This window comes from Aspergillus eucalypticola (assembly GCF_003184535.1).
Source record: "Aspergillus eucalypticola CBS 122712 chromosome Unknown BO83scaffold_15, whole genome shotgun sequence".
Taxonomy (NCBI): domain Eukaryota; kingdom Fungi; phylum Ascomycota; class Eurotiomycetes; order Eurotiales; family Aspergillaceae; genus Aspergillus; species Aspergillus eucalypticola.
The window spans coordinates 636,575-654,279 of record NW_020290289.1 but is presented as its reverse complement, the minus strand read 5'-3'; the positions used below and the strand labels follow the sequence as shown (position 1 = coordinate 654,279).

The window sequence follows — 17,705 nt, the reverse complement described above, 5'->3', positions numbered from 1 at the left end:
CGAGCTGTCTGCGAAGTTCTGTACCAATGCGGTTTACATTTGTACCTGGGTCCTTTACTAGTATATAGTCAACTTGTCAGCCCATGGTTCGATAATTGTCGGTGACAGTGATCGACTGGCTGATGCATCGCACGCAGTATACACCCACTTCAATGGAACTTCTGGCCCGTTGTAAGCTAAAATAAGCAAAGGAAGAATTCCTGCACGTTCAATTTCTAGGGCGTGACGTGCCTTCTATAATATTATTACCGAGCTAATAGCCATCGGAGTACCTTCTTTCGTCCCTTTCCCTGGATCCTCACTCTCCCCGCTCCGCTCTCTCAATCTCTTCCAACGCCTTCCGTATCATCTCCTGTGTACTCTCCCTGGGGAATACCCGTTGTGCCGCCTTCAGACCGTCTTTCCAAATGCGCCATTTTTCCATGTTAAAGCGCCGGCGTGGAGGCGGATCGTCATCATCTCCATATTCCCGTCCAATTTGGCAATTCTCCCACACACGCTGGCCCGCATGGATATACCAGATACATGCAGTGCGCACCGCTTCCTCTATCAGCGGCCCTTCCTCGAATGCCGATCGGCACGAGTACAGAGCGTACAGGGATACATCCATGGGATGGCGGAGGTGCTCTGCCTTCGCAGTAAGCTGCGCCATAAAAGCGTTGCGGTTCTCCCACTCCTGAAGTTTTCTTGGAGGATACTCCGTCTGGGGATCCTCATCGACCTGCCGGGCATAATCTGATAGAGTTAACCACATCTTGATTGATGAGGGAGAGAGGCGTACCAGGCTTGAATCTGAATCCATACATATCAGCTAAGTATAGTTCGAGGTATGGAAGCTCCGTCCATAGTTTCAGCTCGATCGCCGTGGGCGACTGGCCGGTAGAAGGATCGGTAAGGTCAACACGTTGGAGCTCAGCAATAAACTCGACGAGCTTGCGCTGTTGTGCAGGTGGGGTGAGATTTATGATCTCTACGAGCAGGAGCATGGTGAACCATGTGTGGTTGCCATCAATCTCAGACGGGGATTCTTGTCCATGGTGTAGGTTTTCGCGTACCCGGAGAAGCCGTTGGACTGCCTCAGTGGGTGATACATCTGGATTCTGAAGCAAGTCATTAATGACTTGGAATTCTGGCCGCACAACGAGTTCTTCGCCGAGCTCTTCCCTAATGGCGTCTTCCCTGATGGCGTCTCCCATGATGGTGGCTTCGAGGTTTTGGAGGAAACAAGGTGCAAGAACGCTTGGAGTGCTTTAAATAATAGGCGTGGGGTCCGGTTGGAAAGCGGTCAGCACTAATGAATTGATCAGCCAACCGTTTTCCAACACGGAGATGATCGTGTTCAGCCTTGTGTGTTGGTCGCACAAAGAATCATCCCCTGAGGCAGCCCCCACTTTACAAAGGACAAGATCCCCACCTCTGGCGGATGATTTTCATATGAAAGGGCTCTAACATGTGCGGGAAATGCCGTTACAGCCTCAAAGATGGCTTGGCCCCCACTTAGTAGGGAGATCCAGATGCAACGCTTCCTGTTGAGACATTTACCAAGTAGACCAAAAGAGAAATCTCTCTAGTGGTGCTGGTATTGCTCAGGTATTTGTTCTGACACTTCCCGATCTTCGGCCTCTCATTCTAGTTTAGCTGGTAGTAGTCTGATACCATTTGGCCCCATCGTGGCCCCCATCACAGGAGTACAAATAGCTAAACGAAGGTGTACGCTGTATAGACCTCTGAGACACTTCTTGGGGGCCGAGACGCTCGTTGGAGCTTCAACGTCCTTGGTCTCTGTGGCTTATGGTACGATGCAAACTATGCACCAGGGTATAAAATCTGTCCCTTCGCATCACTGGTCCTGCTTGCATCTTGCCATGAACTCAGTCACTCATTTGAACAATCGATTCATACTTTGATTACCAGTCTTTCCTTCAAGCAAACCCCGAACACAACACATTCCTTCCATTCAAGATGCTGTTCAGCTTCAAGCCCACCATTCTCCTGGCCCTGGCCCTCACTGCAATAGCCACCCCCATCGCCAACCCGACGGTCGATGAGGGCAACATCCTGGTTGCCCGCGCTCCTAGAAGAGACGTCGATTGCAATGGTAAAAAGTTCACCAAAGCAGACATTCATAATGCCATTGAACAATCCAAGGTAGTTGAAGATAAGAGGCAGACAAACGCCAAGGCCTACGGCAAATACCCGGAGGTATATGGTAATGGTGAGGGATTGTTTGGCTCTTCACGCACCCTTTATGAGTACCCGTTGGTCTCCGGAACCTATAGCGGAAGTAAGTCACCCCTTTACTGCTTCTTTTCTACGCTTTCTTTTTGTTGGACAGCGAGTATTAGAGGCGACGAGCATGCGCTAACAGAATTGGAAATGTAACAGAGACGAATGCCGGACCACCGGGCAATTACCGCGTCATTATGGATGAAAATTACACGTATCTTGGATCGGTCTATCATATCCCTGGGAACTCTTTCAAAAAGTGCACGAATCTTGCGGACACTGCTACCACCACAGCTACCACCACCACCACTACTAAGGCTACCACCACTGCTACTACCAAGGCTAGTAGTGGCAACACAAGTCACAAGTCCGGCAGCAAGTCTGGCAGTAAGTCTAGCAGCAAGTCGGGTAAGAAGGCTAGTAGCCACTAAAGTCACTTTACTTCACTGCCTACCAAGGCGCAGGTGAAAGTCATGGCCGTTAGACCATCGAGGAAAATGTCCCAACGGAGGATTGCGTGCGGCTATTGGTGGTGGGCATGGCCGAGCTCAAGTGTCATGGTTTTGTCATTTGTTCTGTATGACTAAACAGTTATTAAATAGATCTGATGTATTTCTCTGCACATAGATATACATACACGGAGTTTAAGTGATATAAGGGAACAACTAATAGAGAGACACTTGTTCCTTTGAATATTGACTTCCATATAGCGCTTTAGATCAATGGCCGTGGTAATATTCCAAGATATCTAGATTCATTACATTATGTCGAGCGCCCCAGATTCTATATCCTCATATCTAGTCATGTGAATGCTGTACAATAAATTCTAGGACTTATGCAATGCCTAACATTGCACAGTTGGTGAGGAATCATATTCAATCTCTTCACATGATTGCATTAATTCATGGCTGGCAATTGTTAGCATGGCCGAGCAAGGGGAAGATTCAGAGCGATGTACTAGTTGGATAAGCTATAACCGGTACAATAGGAAAAACACTTGTATTGATTTACCTTCTCTCATTAGCTTAGGTAAAAGCTACTTCATTTTCAAAATTATAATTTGTTTTCTTATGCTCTCTCGAAGTAAAAATGGAACTGATACTCGCTTCCTGATGGATTCTACTTCAGAAATATATATCATACATACATACAGATATATACTTTTATTAATTTCTTTGTTATCTTACACAGACATCCCTGAGCTGGATGTGCTGCGCCCTTGGCAACCATATACATCCCATCTTTGAACATACTAATCTATCAGACTCCTGGATCAATCCATCGCTAGCTGTTATTTTTTACCGAAGTCTTCCATGACGAGGGGTGGAGCTTGAGGGTAGAAAGAAAGAAGGGTATGGACACGATTTGATGGATTCAAAATGAAGGGCGTGGGGGCTGTGTGAAAAGCGGTCGGCACTGAGAAATTGACCAGCCAACAACTGTATCCAGCAGGCCACCTTAGCGTTCCTGGAGGGCAAATGAAACGTTTGCCTCCTATATTAAGAATACCAACTCTAAGACAACTCCACATTATATAGGATCAACCCCCGCATTCGATAGTCGATTTTCATAATAAAGGGTCCTAACGTGTGCGGGTGGTACCGTTGCCCCGTAGGATGCAGCGTCAAAGATCGCCCGGCCCCCATTTCGTAGATGGATCTCAGTGCACCAGTATTCTTCTAGCAGAGATGATTTTCATTTTGGTCCAGTTGGCGGCAGTCTAATCTCGTTTAGCCCCCTTTTAGCCCCCATTATGGGGATATACATAGCTAAGCGAGGTTGTATACTCTATAGATAACTGAGACATTTCTAGGGGCCGAAAAGCGTTTTTGAGGGCTCAACATCCTCCGTCATAGTAGTATATGGCAAGATACAATCACAGAGAAGGGTATAAAGACTGGCTCTTTGCACCAGAGTTCTGGATTTCATCCCGCAATCAAGTCACTCACTCAAGAATTCTCTCCTACTTTCAATACCAGTCTCTCATTCAGACAAACATCCGTCAACACATTCTTTCCATCTCAAACATTTTGTTTCTAATTTTGTTTCTAGTTAAGAACATAGGTCAAGATGCTTTTCAGTCTCAAGCCCACCCTTTTTCTAGCCCTGGCTCTCACTGCAGTTGCTAGCCCCGTCGCCAACCCAACGGCCGAGGAGCCTAATACTCTTCTTACCCGCGCCCGCAAAACAATCAAAGATGTTGACTGCGATGGGAAGAGGTTCACCATAATTGATATCAAGAACGCCATCAAACAGTCCAAAAATGGCGGTGGTGGGAGATATCCATCCTCCTATGCAAACCACGAAGGCCTCTTTAATGCCAAAAATATGAAAGAGTATCCGTTGGTCTCGGGTGGTACATATACGGGTAAGCTTCCCCAATATTGCTTTTTCTTGAACTCTTCGTTCCAATGTATGGGATTGTGCTAATACATCTGAGGAAGGTGGCGCACCGGGAAAGTACCGGGTTATCATGAAAGGGAATGACGACTATGTCGGGTCGGTATATCATATTCCGGGTCTAAGCAATGGTTTCAAGAAATGCAGTAATATTATGGACAGTCCTACTACCACAACTACTACGACGACTACTACCAGAGCCACTACCACTGCTACTGTGGATGCTACTACAAATAATAGTGGCAACTCCTCTGGCAACTCCTCTGGCAACTCCTCTGGCAACTCCTCTGGCAACTCCTCTGGCAACTCCTCTGGCAACTCCTCTGGCGACAACTCCAGAAAGAAGTCTAGCAAGAAACCCAGTACCAAGACCGGTTCACACTAGAGGCGCTGCTTGTAGCGCCCATGACATCAATACGTTCTCATATAGGACTGCCTGCGCGAAAGGCAATCACACTGAGGGATAGGGTACTCCAAGTGCCAGAGGGAAAGAAGGTTGGGTTTGCGGATCTTTAGGGTGATACCTGCATGATGTGTATAGTATTGAACACTTATTGCTAGTTGAAGTATTTCTGGAAGATATAACACCTCATGTAAGTTAGTTCTGCTACGAAGGATTAGACAATAACAATACATGACACTAAATCAATGTTGGGCATCTTGAGCCATCCCGAGTTCCATTTAATAGGTTTCACTTTTGCCTGGAGATTCATGTTTGGTATCTTCGACGTCTGTTGGTGATACAAGATCATTTCCTCGAACAAGCGACGGAGCAATAGCAAGGACTATCGGAGAACTTCGGCACGGTTGCACCTAACGCCGTGTTTCCGCACCACTTTATCCTAATTATACAATGAACGGTTGCTCTCCCTTGAAGACACGCTGGTGCCAATATAAGCGCAGCAGTGAACGCGATTGACACTCTGGGATATATAGTTACTGGTACGAGACAGGAGATCATTAATCGTTCACGGGTGGGGTTAACTGGTTCTTGACGGTAGATGGAAGTGACCAAAAGGAGGAAGATTCGAAGACAGACATTGGCTAGAGTAGATTCTCGCATAGATCTTTTAGTTGCATCTTTCTGGTCAAGATAGATAAATACCGGTTGTTCACTGCGTCTGCAACTCAACTTGCTCTCATGCAACAAACTCAATATTAGTCAGTATTCATCAAAGCCTACGAAGGAAGCATGTATTTGCATCGAGTCTTCTGTTATCTTTCTTTACTCGGTACGATTGGATGAAGAGTTTTTGGCTGTTTTCTACACAGATGATTATACTCTTAATGCAGAATATTCAGCAATTCTACACCCCTGTTTAGCATCTACTAGAACTCATGCTACAAGAGAAACCCACTAACGAAATGATTCGTCTACACACATCTCCTCAATCAAGTATAATGTACACATATTCTCAAACAATCATACTAGTTACACAGCCAACCTCACCTTACACGGATATCCCTGAGCCGGATGCGCCGCGCCCTTGGCAACCATATACGCCCTCTCCCCGAACATAGTCCGTACCGCACCAGCCGCCGGGTTCTTACGATCCCACTCCTCATACTGACTATCAAAATCAAACTCCCGCACCAACATAGCCAGAGTAATTTTAATAGCCAACATAGCCATGTTCTGCCCCACACAGTCTCGTGCACCACGCTCAAAGGGCCGCCATCCACCAGTAGGCGGATAGAGCTCATGCCCCGGCTCAACGAGCCAGCGATCGGGGACAAACTCGTGCGCATGGGGCCAGTACCCTGGGTTCCGTTGGATAGCGGTATGTACGAGCCAGACCGCGCAGTCATCTACAGGGAAGGTCCGTCCATCGGTCCTGTGGGTGTCGGAAAGAGAAACGCCCGGACGGCCAAATCGGAGGCCATTGGCTGGTGGGAAGAGACGGAGAGTCTCTTTAATGACGGCGGTAGTGTAGGGCATTTGATTAGTCTTCTCAGGGTGCGCTTTAATTTGCGTTGAGACACTACCAGCCTTGGAACTGAAGATCTGTTCGTGTTCTGCACGGATCTTGGCGAGAGTGTCCGGGTGTTTGGAGAGAAGGTAAAGAGAGTAGATGATAGTCACGGCGGTGGAGTCGTGTCCGACAAAAAGGAACAGGCGGATTTGGATGATGGCCCAAGATTTGAATTTAGGGTCTAGGGTCAAGGTATGGCTTTGGCTTGTCGGTTGGTTCTTCATATATTCGGCAATAACAATATCCATGATGGATTTTCCACGGGCTTTGGCCGTTTCGCCTTGCTGCAGCCATTCCTGATAGCGCTTCTCCAGCTCCAGGCCAATGTGGTGCTCCATGATCCGGCTGTTTCGCCACTGACGGTACAGCCGGTGGATATTCCAGCGTCGCAAAGGGTTGTTCTCCCCTTCCCGACCGCATTCAAGTTCGATGGTACTGCGCATTGCAGCGGCGATAGGGTTGTGTCCCGTTTGGTACTTGAAGCGTGTATTTCTGTCCATTCCGTCAGTGACTGGGCTCACAACTCGTGTTAAGATAGGGAGTTATTACAGTGCGACGTTACCAATGACATCCATCATGTAACTACAAGCAAGGTCGTCCATTGAAAAAGTATCACCTTTTATGGCGTGTTCGCGGAGAATTCCCACGTAGATCTCTGCTTCCTCTATAATATAATCTACGTGGCCAACCACAACCGTCGTACTAAAGGCATGGTTGAACAGGTCGCGATCATGTTTCCACACTGCCCCATTGGTGGTGAAAAACGTATCCCCACCCGACATGGGGTTAATGAAAGGAGCCAGGAGATCGGTCGGCTTGGGCAAATTATGGGTCTGGCAAGCCTGCACGGCCAGCGGAGGGGTAGTGCAAACAAACATTGGGCACATAAATGGCCAAACATCGATATAGAAGCCGTTTTGCAGGCCCGGATACTGCATGGAGAGAACAGCGAATGTCTGGGACTGCAGAGCATCACTGGGACACTTTTTGGCGAGACCGGGCATGATGCGCAGATGACCGAAAATAGGATCCCAGGGGGGCATTGGCTACAGAGTGGTTAATTTGAGAGCAACGAATCCAAGGCGAACGCACCTACCATTCCTTGTTTCTTGAGACGATACATGTGCAGTCGCACCTTCACCATCTTGTACAAGAAAGAGATGAGGCAGGTCACCGCCGAAGCGATGGCGATGCGGCCGCCGAGGCCTTCCCATTGAAAGTTAAAATTTTGCATTGGGGAGAAAGGCTTGCAGTACAGAAAGGGGTGTAAAAAGGAAAAGGAAGTGGAAGATGACAGGAATGCGATGATGGAGGGAAGGGAGAAGGACGGAGAGAAGGAAATTAGGGGAAGGGCTTAAAAAGCACCAGCAAATGGTTGGGGAAAACGTAGGCTAGCTAAAGACTGTACTAGCAGGGATGATGGTGTTTAGTGACAAGTCTAGGTGGGCGCAGCCCGTATGGTAAGGTATTGATTGGTATCAGCCTTGCGCAACCATTGATACCGTTTGCCCCACGGTGGTACCCCCCACTAGTACAGGGATATCGTTTACACTAAGACTATCCCCGGTGATAATGAGACAACCTCTAAATATGCAACATTGAAAGTATGAAGCGGGGTCGAACTTTTCCGCAAGGCTCAGCCGGGGAAGAGGTGCATCAACTCGGAGCACCGGGATGGAAAAGGAAACGTCGAGAGAGGAGGGGGGGGCGGAGCGCAAAATTCAACCCATGCTACTGTGAGTCTTCCCAGGTCTCGAATCCAACCATTCAGTGACCATGGCAGTCGGGTGATTACAATGCCTACCCCCTCCCAGCAGGTTGCTCGGGGACCTCGTCTCCAAGCGCGGTTCCATGTTGCCTTCGGGTGCTTCTCTTTAAAGCGCGTGCCAGACACTGCCATTCACTCGACACAGTCACGATTGTCTCCAGCGAACATTGAAGAATTATCAACATGCAGCCTCAAGACTATGCAGGAAGAATCCCTAGGGATTCTTTCATTGTGAGTATCTGAACTGAAGTGCCTCCATCCCTGCCCTAACCGCTAGTCCAGATCTCGATCTCAGTTCTCCTCGCCCCGGCAGTTCTGGGCGTGCTTATGCGACTATTCATCCGATTCCGTGTACAGAGACAGAGACTCTCTGTGGATGACTGGTTGCTTGTGCTGGCTCTTTGTTTCCTACTTGCCAGTATCGTAATCATGTATCGCAAGGTGATAGATCCCATGTATCTTCTCGTCGCGATGGAGCTTGGAATTAAAGACGTCGCTGTTCCGGCGGATATTATCGAAGTGGGCTATGTGTACCATGAGTGGAGTGCAATTTGCCTGACAGTCTCTTGGTGCGCTTTCGGTGCTGTTAAGCTAAGCTTCCTCTTTTTCTTCAAAAAGCTCATCGACCGAATCAAGCCTTGGCAGATCTACTGGTGGGCGATTACGGTATACACAGCTGCGGTTCTCATCTACGGCTCCTTGATTTTTTTCCTCAGCTGCCCCTATTACTATGACATGAGGCAATGTAAGCATGCTCTTTCCATGGGCTGGATTTGACGCTTACGCGATACAGTTACTTGTTCAGTAGGGTCAAAGAAGGGTAAGGTGGTGGCAGAATCCATCATCCTCATGGTGCTGGATACCCTGGGAGATTTTCTGAGTTAGTCTGGCAGAGTAGCCGCACCGTTCAATAGCTAACGTGTGTTAGTTCTCGCAATACCCGTCAATATCATTTGGAAAATCCGAGTGCGATGGACTCAAAGAATCATTCTCACGTTGTCCCTCTGCCTAACAGTTGTCATGATTATACTATCAATCGTCAGAGTTTCTGGACTAGTCTACCGCGATATAGTCGACACTGTTTGGGAAACATACTGGCAGTTTCTAAGCGCCGAGGTGGGAGTTTTCCTAGCAGCGGCAGTTTCATTCCGTTCCTTCTTTGTGGCGCAAAATCGAACACTCTCGCCCCCTCCATTCTCAGTGAAAAGGTTTTTGCAGGAGTCTTTCTCATCGCCAAAGCGGCGCCATCCAGATAACATGTCTAGCACTTGGATCTATGGCAATGGCTCTGAGATGGAAGTGCTGGCAAGCCGGTCTACAACAAGAGAATTTGACGTCTATGGAACCCAGCGACATGTGGACGTTGAAGCTCGCTCGGCCTGTTAGACTAATCCCGCGTGGTATGCTAATCGGAACCAGCCCCGCCCCAGAGGTAACGCGATGGCAGTGCATGTGGAGGGCTGGCTAACACACATTATTTTCTGGGTGACATTAAGGGTGGTTCTACCCGGCATCGAACGAACCTGGTCAAATTCTCAGCCTTTCGATGATAATTAGAAAATGAGATCAACTCACTCAATTACCCCTCCCTCCCGTGCTACTATAACTAGTCGGTTGCATTCTGACTGCATGAGAAGCGGATGTGCAAAGTATGCGTATCCAGGGAAAGGTCGCAACATTGGAGCCCAAAGATAAGCACCATGGCAAGCTCACATGCTGCTCACAGCCTCTCAACCCCGCCTGGCTTGGTCGATCACCTTCCTAAGACAGCATGACGATTATGGCGCCGCGTTTGGTCGGGGCGGGCCGCTAGACAAGGGTAGAGATACAACGTGCTCCACTTAACTCGGTAGGTCGCCGCTAAATGGTCAAGGCACGGCTGGCCAATTTCACATTTGAGACAGCCTTGGATGGAACGATAACATGATCCCCAAGAAACTAGGTTAAATAGAAACACCCACAGTTCCCACACGCCAGATAGCGTTCTCCGCAGTATTAGGCTTGTCACACTTTCATCTAGCATGCTCCTCCTTGGCCCCGTCACCCAATGGCGTACGTCGCGCAGCACAAAATCATGGCCTCTTTAAGCCTCAGCCTTTCCCTTCTTTTGTTTACTATCTCAACATCCGTACCTCTCTATGTGTCACGCGAAGCGCTTGTTTTCTGCTTCCTACTCTCTGTTCCGTTCACTTTCAGCCATGCCATCATCTATCTAGTTCATCGGGGGCGATGGTCATGGGAATAGCTCTAGGTCAGGTACGCCCAATGATTATCCGCAATATCCATCACCCACCTACTGCGCCCCGCTCCACATCATGGTATCATGAGGCTAACATCGTGGAGACTGATATCTAGTCAACGTGTGGAACTGCAGGCAAATGCGCGAGAGACATATACTTCCGAGAACGGGACCCTCTGGTTAGAACCTGGCCGTTTATTTTTGGAAGTATCCTTTTATCCGAGTTATCAAAGACAAGTTCTGGTTAGATGAATGTTTCGGTTGGCATGGTCATGATTGGTGGTAATTAGACAAGCGAGCTGGACTTGTCCCAACAATACCTATTTGCACAGGGATCATCATGTTGTTTGAGATGCACCATACTCAAGACGGTCACTGTATTAGGAAAGAGAAATGCGAGCCGTACCCCGTGAGGCAGAAAAGCATAACGCTCATAAGCACTAGCGGCAGGAACCGTGTGGCCGCTTGACGTTCCTGGCCGGTAAAAATACGCCATCAAATCCTGTGTGCATTAGCGGGTTGTGATAGCGCAAGTTCCCCTCATCTGACATGCCTGTGCACTCCTAACGCCAAGAATACATGGCTCCATGGCCTCTTATTCATCTTTGCTAAGCATACGAGGGATAGCCATCATAGGCCGGTTACAAGAGCTCTCCGACAAGAACCTCCAGCACCGAGGATTTTTGGCCGTCTCCCCCCACACAAACAACTGGTCAGAAACCGCCCACATCAGAACGACCCACAGCCCCGCCGGCCCTTCTGTTACCGTATAAGGGCACTCTAGCAGGTGAATCGGAAGAAATCAGCAACTGTTGGCTTTAATGATCCTTTGCATACAGGTCCGTGACAGGTTGGGGGCCGTGGATGTCACTACGTAATACAGTGGGTGGCCGTCGTAATATTTTACATGGGCCTCGTGGTATCGCTCACCTGATACTAAACCATCATTGGACACATTTACCATCGCTGTAGTGCGCTGCGGTAAGAATTTCCTCGCCTATGGGTGTGTGGAAGAGGTCTTACACGGTGCATGAAAAGGCTGACAGGAAACTACGCTCCCAATTTACTTCGGGTGGCAGTGCTATCAATCACTATCAGGACCTCACGCATGATGCATGCTTCACATGAATGTCCAGGATGAGAGGATTTCGCGGTATCTCTCGGCCGTCTCTACGCAGGCTTTGCGAAATGGACCCCAGCAGATGCTACACTGCCCACCGGTTAGTTCCCAGCACAGGGATAGAGGTAAGCAGGCTATTCAGATACATTGTGTTCTAATACAAATTGCCTGGATCAAATGTATACCTTCACGTAGCGAGCGGTTGTCCGAAGCCCTCGGCAAGCCCGTCTCCTCACACCCAAGATGACTATGTACCGGTCCATGAGTCTATAACATTTAAATAGACCAGTAAAGCTACGTTGCCCCGTTTCCATAATGCATTCACAAGATCAACTCTATCATTTCACATTACATCCCGCACTTTATCATGTCTTATCATACCGGAGAACTGTGGCATTCTGCCAGTTTCTTTCTGCCTCTTAAAGAGATATATGTCACATATCTCATCATTGCCACTATTGGGATCTGCCTGGTGAACTACTGGTACGGTATCCACGCACTACATGAGAAACCTCGAGTCAAACGAGGAATGAAGATTCCCCCATTGGTGCCGTCCTTAATACCACCACTGGGAACACTTCCGTTAAAGATGCTGTGGAACCCTCGAGGCTTTGTTCTCTCGGCAAAGTATGACAGCAGCGCTTCTTATAGGACAAGTGGCTGATGTCGTACAGGCACCTACTGTGGAACTCTCGACCAGTCCGTGCACGGATACTGACGCAAACCCTCTACATCTTCCAAGGCACGGAAACCATTGGTTCCATCCTTAAAGAACGCAGCCTCTCTCTATTTGCCGTACATGCGATCCTTCTGCGGCGCGTCTTCGGCCTTCCGCCGAGCGCGTTACGGATCTACGCCCATGACAACTCCGGGGGTTTTCCCAGACCTTATCCCGAAAGCAATGTTGAGCCACAGAATCGGATTGAATATCTGATCCGGCGTACTAACCAACGTCTACTCCTTGGGGCAGGCTTCGCTCCTTTTGTAAAGAGATTTCAATCCACCCTCACAGAGCGCCTGCAGGCACTCTCCATCCGTAGCCACTGGGTCAAGTTAGACGATTTTGTCCAGCTTTTTAATAACGACTTTACTGCCTCAATGATGGATGCACTGTGTGGGAAATACTTAATACGACAGCACCCGAATTTTGCGATCAACCTGTTTACCCTTGACGACAACGTCTGGAAGATGCTTGTTGGGGTTCCGCGGTTCCTGGCGCCGCGGGCATATGCCGCACGAGACGCAGCGCTTGGTGCCTTGAAGGACTGGAACACGTGGGCACGAGAGCACTTCGACCCCGCCGCAGTCAATTCAGATGGCGATGACCCGGTCTGGGGTTCCAAGTACTGGCGCGATCGGGTAGATGCCTTTCAACAGATTGAAGGGTTTGATGCTGATGTTATTGCCATGCATGATTTGGCGGTTATCTGGGGGTACGTCATGTCTGGATCGGGTTTCACCTGGCTAGATCAGCTAACACCTGGCGTTAGGATGACCACAAACGGTATAAATACCTCCTTCTGGACCTGTCTGGAAGCCTTCAAAGACCAAGAACTACTTAAACTCGTTCGGGCTGAGGCTCGCGCCTGTTTGATCTCGGAGTCAGATGTGAAATTTGATATTGATCGCCTCTTACACCAACCAGTCCTGCAAGCCATTTATGCCGAAACTCTTCGCCTCCGAATCAATGGTTTTTTCGTCTGGTATCAGTCCCGTGGCGACCTGAATGTAGATGGATGGCACATTCCTAACAAGAACTGGATTCTCACTACTCCTATGTCGGGTCATATGGATCCAGAGATCTGGTGCAGGGGGGCAGGTGTGGATCATCCGGTAGAGGAGTTCTGGGTGGGTAGGTGGTTGAAGTATGCGGATGATGGCCAGACACTAATATTCACGACCGAGATGGCCAAAGGTGCTTGGATGCCCTACGGGGGTGCTCTTCACATCTGTCCTGGGAGGTACTTTGCCAAAACAATGATCATTCTTGGGATGGCTTTGATGACAACGCTGTATGACTGTGAGGTGTTGGCTGACGAGAAGAATCTGCGGATGAGCATGCGCACCTTTGGGTTTGGAACCGTTGGACCGGTTGGAAAGGTGTCAGTACGCATTCGAAGGAGGGTATTGTGAGTTTTGTCGGAGCGCTCTGGAGCCCTCTGGATTGGCCGCTTTTTTGTTTCTCCTAGGTTTCATGTGTTCCTTTCGATCCTGGTTCTTCCTGTCCGTCTCTCTTTCTCCTTATTAAGCCTTTCTTTAGTGGAAAGGCTGGCGGATCCTCCCTTACAATCCTAACGTCTTTATGCATATTTTATGTGGGGATGTAGTCGCATTATTAACAATGCTTTTTCCTTGGGTTTTGTTCTACGGTAACTTGCATTTTCCAGTCCGGCAACATTTGAATAAGAAGCAAACATGGCTAAACACGAGAACCTCTGATGAAAAGATGTCTACATTGGAATCAAACGCCTCTATTTCAATCTCGCGCTTCTAAGAATCTTGTACGGGGAGATTATGAGTTGAACCGTACAAACTTTGGACTGACACTGCGCGTATAACATTTCGAGCAGAGTTTTGCCATACCAAGCACACATGAGCTTTGTAGTACTATAAAACGGAGCTACCTTCGGATATAGAAACTGACATTATCATCCGTATAAAGCTTGTGGCTGCTTAGCAATCCAATATCAATGACTTCTTCCCAAATCCAATTAGCCGATCGCGGGAAATCGTGACGCTGTCGTGCTGACAAATCGGCCGCTCCTTTTCCCCACACTCCGCCATTACGATCAATGAAATTGATCATCAATCTTCCCGACTTGATCTAAGCTATTCAAAGCCTTTGGCTTGCAATGGATTCAACAAGGGATGGGAAAAGTAGAGCAAAATCCCGTGGAAAGTACACCACCAAAGCGTGCGAAGAATGCCGTCGGCGGCGAGCTAAGGTAAACCCTCGAAGTAGAGAACAATCATTACTTACCTACGTCACTACGGTACGACCGCTGATTCTGCTAGTGTGACGGGGTAAAACCATCATGTTCCAGATGCCTTCAATGGAATGTGTCATGTCAATATTCAAGCACTGAAGATGGGCGCCGACCGGCTTCTAAGTCGTATGTCCTACTCCTTAGGCAGCGTATCGAATTGCTGGAGAAGCTGCTAGACCAGCACGGTATCAACACCGTAGATCATGGTTTACAGCCTCCTGGAAAAGGCTTGTATAGCTTCTTGGTAAATGAAAAAATAGACGAGACATGCTCGGCGATGGATAGCCTATGTGAATCTCTCAAAGGCCAACTATCGCTGGACGAGTCATTGAACTTTGACAAAGATGGGGAGATGCGGTACTTCGGGCCTACCAGTGGGCGACTGGGATTCCAGGGCCTTCCGTCGAGCGGTGGAAACCGAGAAACTTCACATGACCCCCAGGCGGATGCTGCGCTCAATAACATCGATGACTACCTCGGTCTGACAGTACCTAGTCCAATGGTCGACGAAATCCCTATCTCTCTGCAGAACGAGCTCATTAATCTTTACTTTACATGGGAACAACCATGGTATCCCATTGTCGACGAGACTCTTTTCAGGGAGAGCATGAGCTCTCTGGGAAAATGCTGGAGTCCACTGCTTCACTACTCTATTCTCGCTTTAGGCTCTCGATACTCCGATAGCTTGCAAGTCCGATTAGTTTCCAATGATCCAAACTCAGCCGGTCTGGAGTTACTCTCCCGAGCGAAGAGTCTTCTACACTTAGAGATGGAAAATCCTACTCTTGTCACTATTCAGGCTCTAGGGGTCATTGGCATGGTCTACTTTGTGGGTTCTATGTTTCAAATGCAATCAGAACCTGTGACTTATGATGGCGAATAGGCAATCGGCAAAGATGCTGCTGGATGGCTACATCATGGCATGGCGGACCGACTGTGTCTTGACATGGGCTTGAACATGGATCCGGCAGGCTTCGCAGGCACGGTCACTATATCAGCCAGGGAGGCACGCTTGAGAAGGCAGATTTACTGGACACTGTATTGTCATGACAAACTTTCCGCTACTTATACGGGGCGGATATGCTCGATGCTCGTCAGTTCTCTTATGCCGTCCTCCATTTCTCGCTGACAGCGCGCAGGATCAGCAAGGCGCTGTCGAGTTACCATCAGATATGGGCGATTCCGCGGAGACCGTGGAGACAGCTGCGAAGATCCGAAAAACAGTGGTCCCTCTGCAAAGAGCACTGATCGGAATCTGTAAAATCACCGAGAACATCCTTCTCTCAATGTAAGTATCATTCCGACTACATTGGCAACTCTCTGACCAAGGAAGGTGGGGTCCCAAGCCACTCGTGAAGGGGACGGAGCAGCCGGAATTTCTCGAATCCAACCTTCTCGCTCTAAGATCTTGGTTCTACGATCTTCCTCAGCACCTCAGGATTGACCGTCCCAACCCTGTGCCTCAGGCATATACCCTTCATATGGTATATCATACGACGAAGATTCTACTTGCCAAACCATTCCTAATGGGCCCTTGCTACTACGACTCACCTGATACAAGGACTAAGACGATGGAGAAGGCTCGAACTGTATGCAGGGACTCCGCTAAGACAATGTGTGTCGTGGCTCAGAAATACTGCCGGACATTTGGCAATTTTCGACGTAGTCCAATTTCAGCCATGCATAGTACGCTATCAGCAGCTCGGGTCATTTTGGAAAAGCCGGACCGTCCTTCTAAGCGCAACCAGATGCGAATATGTCTTGCTGCACTTGATGGACTGTCTAAGTCATGGCATCCAGCACGACATATTGCGATTAATCTTAGGAAGCTTTGTCCCATGCTGCCGAGCGAGGGGTCACCTGAGGATGGTAACATCACTGCGGTTGACCTTGACATCCATGATCCTGCACAAAATGCCTTCGATCTGTTTGGCATTACTAGTGATGGGGCTATTCCGGAGCTGCGTAATATGCTCGGTACTGATCTCGCACTTTGGAGCCAGCTCCCAGACGACTACGGATACTTTGACTTCTTGAACCAGGCCACATGGGACCGTGCATGGTAGTTGGCAGTCATATACATGGCCTTTGATTATGAGCCGCATAGCTTATCCCCCATTCCTGAATACCTGGTCAAAGACTATTTCGGATCATGAGCCACCACTTCAATCTCAACCCTCATATCATCCTCCCCCAACCTCGTCACGCCCACACATGTCCACAGGGGCTCATGATTCGGCATATACTTCTTAAAGTTCCTGACCATGGCATCCAGCGCTTCGTTGTTGATGGGGACATGGTATGAGTTCACGCGGAAGACCTGCTCCCACCCTTTGCCGCCAGCGTTCTTCAGATTCAGCTCGACGTTCTTGAACGCCTGGTCGATCTGCTCGTTGATCTCTTTATAGAATTCCCCAGTGTTTGGGTCCCAGCCGCCTGTAATGGTTAACATTGACACTAGTGTCCATATCTGCAAAAATTCGGAATACCTTGTCCAGAGCATTCAATGCGATCACCTATGCGCACGGCTTGGCTATATTTGAACTTTTGCTGATTCCTTTTTCCAACTCCTTCGTAGTTGTAATAGGTGAGGTGAGACATTTCGAAAGATTAGTAGATAGAGTAGTAAAATTGAGGAGGGTACAGCTGATGGTTACGGTTTTCATGTTGCTGGTTGCTGGTTGCTGGAGTTCCTTATATGTCTTCGCCGCAGCGGAATATACTTTCCGTTTGATGCAACCGCCACATGGTGGGGAGATTACAATCTTACTATCACGCAGCACCACTGCTCAAATACTGAACTAATTAATGGCTTAGCAAAATGATGCACACTCTATTATCCATGCTTCAATACATCCAACAATGCCATAGGTAAGTCCTTAACAGTGCTGCAGACTACTGATCCCCACCTGTCAAACTATCTTATCTTATCGCCTGCTGACTCATCACCTCCGCGGCATCCGATCGATATCATCACTCGATCCAGACCATC

General features: G+C 48.6%; 8 protein-coding genes across 8 annotated transcripts; 5 read left to right on the top strand and 3 right to left on the bottom strand.

The window, feature by feature from the left end:
• Positions 1 to 229: 229 nt before the first annotated feature.
• BO83DRAFT_417951 (DUF3632 domain-containing protein) lies at positions 230 to 1,199 on the bottom strand (the record flags this gene model as incomplete). The annotated part of the gene is made up of 2 exons (XM_025534796.1): positions 230 to 735; positions 782 to 1,199. 2 exons carry the CDS (start codon positions 1,194 to 1,196, stop codon positions 299 to 301), a joined length of 852 nt encoding a protein of 283 aa, XP_025387374.1. The 3' UTR covers positions 230 to 298.
• Positions 1,200 to 1,881: 682 nt separating this feature from the next.
• Positions 1,882 to 2,828, top strand: BO83DRAFT_417950 (uncharacterized protein; the record flags this gene model as incomplete). The annotated part of the gene is made up of 3 exons (XM_025534795.1): positions 1,882 to 2,284; positions 2,386 to 2,613; positions 2,818 to 2,828. The coding sequence occupies exons 1-3, from the start codon at positions 1,963 to 1,965 to the stop codon at positions 2,826 to 2,828; spliced, it is 561 nt and encodes a 186-aa protein (XP_025387373.1). The 5' UTR covers positions 1,882 to 1,962.
• A 1,468-nt stretch (positions 2,829 to 4,296) lies between these two features.
• Positions 4,297 to 5,083, top strand: BO83DRAFT_446985 (putative extracellular guanyl-specific ribonuclease; the record flags this gene model as incomplete). Its single annotated transcript, XM_025536628.1, has 2 exons — positions 4,297 to 4,594; positions 4,671 to 5,083. The coding sequence occupies 2 exons, from the start codon at positions 4,297 to 4,299 to the stop codon at positions 5,009 to 5,011; spliced, it is 639 nt and encodes a 212-aa protein (XP_025387372.1). The 3' UTR covers positions 5,012 to 5,083.
• A 900-nt stretch (positions 5,084 to 5,983) lies between these two features.
• On the bottom strand, positions 5,984 to 7,904 carry BO83DRAFT_362782 (cytochrome P450). The gene is made up of 3 exons (XM_025529541.1): positions 7,696 to 7,904; positions 7,149 to 7,645; positions 5,984 to 7,091 (listed from the first exon to the last, which is right to left on the bottom strand). The coding sequence occupies exons 1-3, from the start codon at positions 7,831 to 7,833 to the stop codon at positions 6,059 to 6,061; spliced, it is 1,668 nt and encodes a 555-aa protein (XP_025387371.1). The 5' UTR covers positions 7,834 to 7,904; the 3' UTR covers positions 5,984 to 6,058.
• Positions 7,905 to 8,550: 646 nt separating this feature from the next.
• BO83DRAFT_427980 (uncharacterized protein) lies at positions 8,551 to 9,753 on the top strand (the record flags this gene model as incomplete). The annotated part of the gene is made up of 4 exons (XM_025535386.1): positions 8,551 to 8,598; positions 8,650 to 9,112; positions 9,161 to 9,247; positions 9,296 to 9,753. The coding sequence occupies 4 exons, from the start codon at positions 8,551 to 8,553 to the stop codon at positions 9,751 to 9,753; spliced, it is 1,056 nt and encodes a 351-aa protein (XP_025387370.1).
• Positions 9,754 to 10,872: 1,119 nt separating this feature from the next.
• On the top strand, positions 10,873 to 13,859 carry BO83DRAFT_399631 (cytochrome P450; the record flags this gene model as incomplete). Its single annotated transcript, XM_025533331.1, has 4 exons — positions 10,873 to 10,885; positions 12,152 to 12,353; positions 12,401 to 13,159; positions 13,217 to 13,859. 4 exons carry the CDS (start codon positions 10,873 to 10,875, stop codon positions 13,857 to 13,859), a joined length of 1,617 nt encoding a protein of 538 aa, XP_025387369.1.
• A 490-nt stretch (positions 13,860 to 14,349) lies between these two features.
• Positions 14,350 to 16,816, top strand: BO83DRAFT_446977 (uncharacterized protein). Its single transcript, XM_025536627.1, has 5 exons — positions 14,350 to 14,671; positions 14,742 to 15,542; positions 15,597 to 15,806; positions 15,853 to 16,001; positions 16,047 to 16,816. Exons 1-5 carry the CDS (start codon positions 14,579 to 14,581, stop codon positions 16,777 to 16,779), a joined length of 1,986 nt encoding a protein of 661 aa, XP_025387368.1. The 5' UTR covers positions 14,350 to 14,578; the 3' UTR covers positions 16,780 to 16,816.
• BO83DRAFT_379225 (RidA family protein) lies at positions 16,696 to 17,378 on the bottom strand. Its single transcript, XM_025531455.1, has 2 exons — positions 17,203 to 17,378; positions 16,696 to 17,149 (listed from the first exon to the last, which is right to left on the bottom strand). Exons 1-2 carry the CDS (start codon positions 17,312 to 17,314, stop codon positions 16,854 to 16,856), a joined length of 408 nt encoding a protein of 135 aa, XP_025387367.1. The 5' UTR covers positions 17,315 to 17,378; the 3' UTR covers positions 16,696 to 16,853.
• Positions 17,379 to 17,705: the final 327 nt, after the last annotated feature.

Coding starts and splice junctions, on each gene's coding strand:
- BO83DRAFT_362782 (XM_025529541.1), bottom strand. CDS start 7,833: ATGCAAAATTTTAACTTTCAATGGGAAGGCCTCGGCGGCCGCATCGCC. Junction 7,646..7,695: donor GTCTCAAGAAACAAGGAATG/GTAGGTGCGTTC, acceptor ACCACTCTGTAG/CCAATGCCCCCCTGGGATCC. Junction 7,092..7,148: donor GTCATTGGTAACGTCGCACT/GTAATAACTCCC, acceptor CGGAATGGACAG/AAATACACGCTTCAAGTACC.
- BO83DRAFT_446977 (XM_025536627.1), top strand. CDS start 14,579: ATGGATTCAACAAGGGATGGGAAAAGTAGAGCAAAATCCCGTGGAAAG. Junction 14,672..14,741: donor GCCGTCGGCGGCGAGCTAAG/GTAAACCCTCGA, acceptor TGATTCTGCTAG/TGTGACGGGGTAAAACCATC. Junction 16,002..16,046: donor GAGAACATCCTTCTCTCAAT/GTAAGTATCATT, acceptor TGACCAAGGAAG/GTGGGGTCCCAAGCCACTCG.
- BO83DRAFT_379225 (XM_025531455.1), bottom strand. CDS start 17,314: ATGTCTCACCTCACCTATTACAACTACGAAGGAGTTGGAAAAAGGAAT. Junction 17,150..17,202: donor CATTGAATGCTCTGGACAAG/GTATTCCGAATT, acceptor TAACCATTACAG/GCGGCTGGGACCCAAACACT.